The sequence below is a fragment of the Micropterus salmoides genome, unplaced genomic scaffold (genome assembly GCF_014851395.1).
Source record: "Micropterus salmoides isolate LMB-PRFRI ecotype aquatic unplaced genomic scaffold, ASM1485139v1 Ms_hic_scaffold_20, whole genome shotgun sequence".
NCBI lineage: Eukaryota > Metazoa > Chordata > Actinopteri > Centrarchiformes > Centrarchidae > Micropterus > Micropterus salmoides.
Window position 1 is genome coordinate 27,472,343 of NW_024041151.1, and position 3,829 is coordinate 27,476,171.

Consider the following 3,829-nt stretch of genomic DNA (forward strand, 5'->3'; position numbering starts at 1 on the left):
AAAAGGGTGCTGAGCAGCGAGGACAGCACTATTTATACGGTACGCACGTACAGTAGCGACGTCCGATTGGTCGACTACTTACAGTATAATTTCAGTGGGCGAGTACGTGCATGTGATAGGAGGAGATGTAGTACCCATAGAGTCCAGTAGAGGGTGGAGCCTGTGTGAGATAGAACAGGAGTGAGTCTTGTGCACATCTAGCTGTAGTGGACACTGTTGAGACAAAGAGAAGCACAACATAATTAAGCCCCTCAATCATTCACATAACTACTTCAGTCCAATGAAGTGCTCAGTAACATCAAAACTACATCCATTATACACAGAAGAGACTCAGGATGTTTGGCTCCTTTTCATCTCCGATGATGCATAATGTCCTCTAACGCAAGTTCATCCTCAGCACTGCTTCATGGAATATAGTTTACAGTTTATTTCTGTTTACCATTTTATGATTGTTTTGTATACTGTTTTGTCTGCTATGTAGCAGAAGGGAGTTACAAACCACATTTCATTTTACAACTCTGTTGTAATGTGACAATAAAACCTACCGTCTTCTACTTTCTGTGATAACTAATTTGACACAGCACCTCCCCATGATGCCATCAATAATTTTGGGACCATAAACAGTATAGAGAAAGCACTGCCTCTCCAAAATTAATGTTAAGAGGATGGGTAAGGGTCTTGATATACAATAATTGTATAAATGTGAGTGGTGAAAGCTGAAAGGAATTAGCAAAACTGATGAAACATGTTTTTTAAAAATGGAAAGGTAAATTGTTTTACTGGCAAAGCTGGAAGTTGAATTGACTTAGTCAAAAGAAAAATACATAGAAGAAGGGGGAGACAGACAGACAGAAAGTAATAGTAATATCTGTAGTAGAGGCACTACCAGTAAAAAATTTAGTAGAACTCTGTCAGTAAGAATCCCCACAAAGATGGAAAAAACAGGTTGTGTGTATTTGTATTTGGGTATGTTAGTGTATTAGTGTGGGTGTGTGTCAATATGTGTGTTTGATAGAAGCCAGCCATTACACTGACTGACTTTAATTTGGCCAATCACAGTTAATGTCACTTTCTGCCCAGCAATTGACAGTTGTGGAGTCATCAAAGTGATCTGATATTTAATCAGCCAATCAACATCACCTGTGAGTAATTTGCCCTTCTGTTAAAATAGCCCATACATCCTTTTCCTCCATCTTTCTCCTCATAGTGACGGTGGACTCACCTGGAGAAGACTGAAGATGCCTGGAAGACTGTGGAGTAAAGCCATCTTTACCGGCTACAAACGTGGTCTGAGGAACCAGCGAGAACACACGGCCCTGCTGAAGGTGGAGGGATGCTACACCAGAGACGAGGTCGACTTCTACCTGGGCAAACGCTGCGCCTACGTCTACAAGGCCAAGAAGAACACGGTGACGCCCGGCGGTAAACCCAACAAGACCCGAGTGATCTGGGGGAAGGTGACCCGGGCGCACGGCAGCAGCGGGATGGTCCGGGCCAAGTTCAGCAGCAACCTGCCGGCCAAAGCCATCGGACACAGAGTCAGAGTGATGCTGTATCCCTCCCGGGTGTGAAGAAGAAGCTGCTGCAGCTCTTTGATGTTCTTGTTTGTACAGAAACAATAAAGTGATCAGGTCCAAACAAAAAAAAAAAAATAATAAAAATAAGTCCTACGGATTCAATAAGCACATGTGTAGAACCAGAGTATTACTGTTTAGCTCCTGGAACCAGAGCCCTTTTGAAGAGAGTCGCGTCAGCGGGGGTCCAAAATGTTACATCGCCACGTGGTTGATGGATCGTGGATAGTTCCCGGAAGTCCTGGGCGGGCAATTCAAAATGAGCAAGAGAAACGACAAATAGGCCATTTTAAGCGATTTCTGGTAATTTATACAATAAATGCGTTGATTTACAATATTTGCACAGCACAGTGACACGTGTATATAGTTACATTACAATTTCTTTTAAAGGAGGACAGAAAACTAGTATGAATGTTTGGTTTTCCCAGCAGACATGGAGAGGAGGAGCAACCTAAAATCACTAAAGAGGCTACCAACAAAAAAATGTGAGGTACTTTTTCCACAAAGAAAGAACACATCACTGGCTTTATGTTTGGTTTATTAAAAACCTCACTACAGATCATCTTCAGGCTCCACTGAACCCCTTGTGATTCTTGTTGTGAGAGACAACAAGAGAGAGAGAGGGTTAGACAAACCTACACATCTGTAAAGATTCATCCAGGTCATGTTTATTCAAGAAAAGTTGAATCGAGAGCATCTGGATGTTTCAGAAGAAGTCCAGTTGCTCTCAATTCAACCTTTCTTGTAAAAGGCTACAGGTTTGATTGAGAAAGTTATGGATTGTTAAATTTTGGAACTTCATTAACAGCTTTTGCTGCTGATGTTGGCATCAGTTACTAGATAGTTTGTTAGTGAATGTTTTTATTTTTTCAAACAGTTCTCAGACACAGGAACTGTGATGATGATGTGATATGAATTTGTACAAAGTAATTATGTAATTAGAGTAAACATATCCAGTAAGAATTGAGTGTTCACCAATATGGTGCATTCAGCCACTATGATGTATTAATGTGGGTAAATAAACCTGAATTGCTGTGTGGAAAATAAGCTCATAGGCTAAGACAGGATGCAGACACAGAGAGAAGGGAAAGAAAATGATAAAACATTTTAAGTATGATTTCTCATAAATGGTATATTATAATAGGCATTTATAATCGTGTTGTTTTCTATCTCACCATGGTCCATTCAGTACTCTTTAGCATCACTGCTTCTCCACCTCGCAGAGTCTACTGCTCTAATATAATTAATAAAGATTGTTTTTTATTAATGCTAGTAAATTAATAGGCTGCCCCTGTTTATATTGTGTGCTGCTAACTTTATCCATGTCCCTAAATCTTCTAATTTAGTGGGGGGAATCCACTAACATGCCTGTATTTCAACCCCGGTTCTCCATACCATCCTCGCTTGATCGTCGTTGATCCATACCCGGTGCCACCTCTGCGCTCAGGCTCTCATGGTTTTTGATTCCTCTCAATTCCCCTGTGCTTTGTCGGTTCTGTCACTAACCCTGTCTCTTTGTCTGCTTTCCTCCCAGGTTCACTCACCCTCGTCCTCCGTCCTGTCAGCTGGGCTCATCCTCCGGTCCTCTCCTCTCGGGCTTCCTCCACGGCGCCCTCCCGGCTCCTCGCCTCACCACCTGCGCCTCGCCTGCTCCTCGGCCCGTGTCCCCCGGCGTCCACCTCTCCTCCCTCACCTCTTCCCTAGCCCCCTCTGTGAACCCTCAATAAAACCTCCTTCCCTCTGAGTGTTGCATTTGGGTCCTTTCTGTCCTGTCTCACAACAAATAATATATAATTTCGTTTTTTACACGTCTTACCTTTCAAACGTGTATCCCAGATAGCATTTTCTATTTCAGCTCCGCTGCGCTGCTAGCATTTGATGCTAACTTCCGGGAACTACTAAGACACTCCATGATCCGCCATTGCTTTGACAAACTGGTCCATTGGAGTGAAAGCAGATGACGCAACTCTCTTTATAGGGCTCTGACCGGAACGTGAATTAGCGAGCATCAGAACAATTACCAAGCTAACTAACGTTAAGTAATGCTGAAAATTAGCTATTTTTTCCCAAGCTAACATAGCTGTTTAGATGTTAGCTAGGTCAATTTGAATTATTGGTCAAGTTACCAGTAACACATCAGTATAATAAATGTAAAATTCACTTAACTCTAAATTTCTGAGCCTCCGCCCTCAAAATTTCAATGCCTTCTTCCACCAACTTTTGTAGTAGCTAGCTACCTAGACATCTCCTGTCCT

General features: G+C 42.2%; 1 protein-coding gene across 1 annotated transcript; it reads left to right on the forward strand.

The window, feature by feature from the left end:
- The first annotated feature begins 1,167 nt into the window (after nt 1–1,167).
- On the forward strand, nt 1,168–1,652 carry LOC119915072 (60S ribosomal protein L35a). The gene has a single exon (XM_038734647.1). The coding sequence runs from the start codon at nt 1,239–1,241 to the stop codon at nt 1,569–1,571; it is 333 nt and encodes a 110-aa protein (XP_038590575.1). The 5' UTR covers nt 1,168–1,238; the 3' UTR covers nt 1,572–1,652.
- Nucleotides 1,653–3,829: the final 2,177 nt, after the last annotated feature.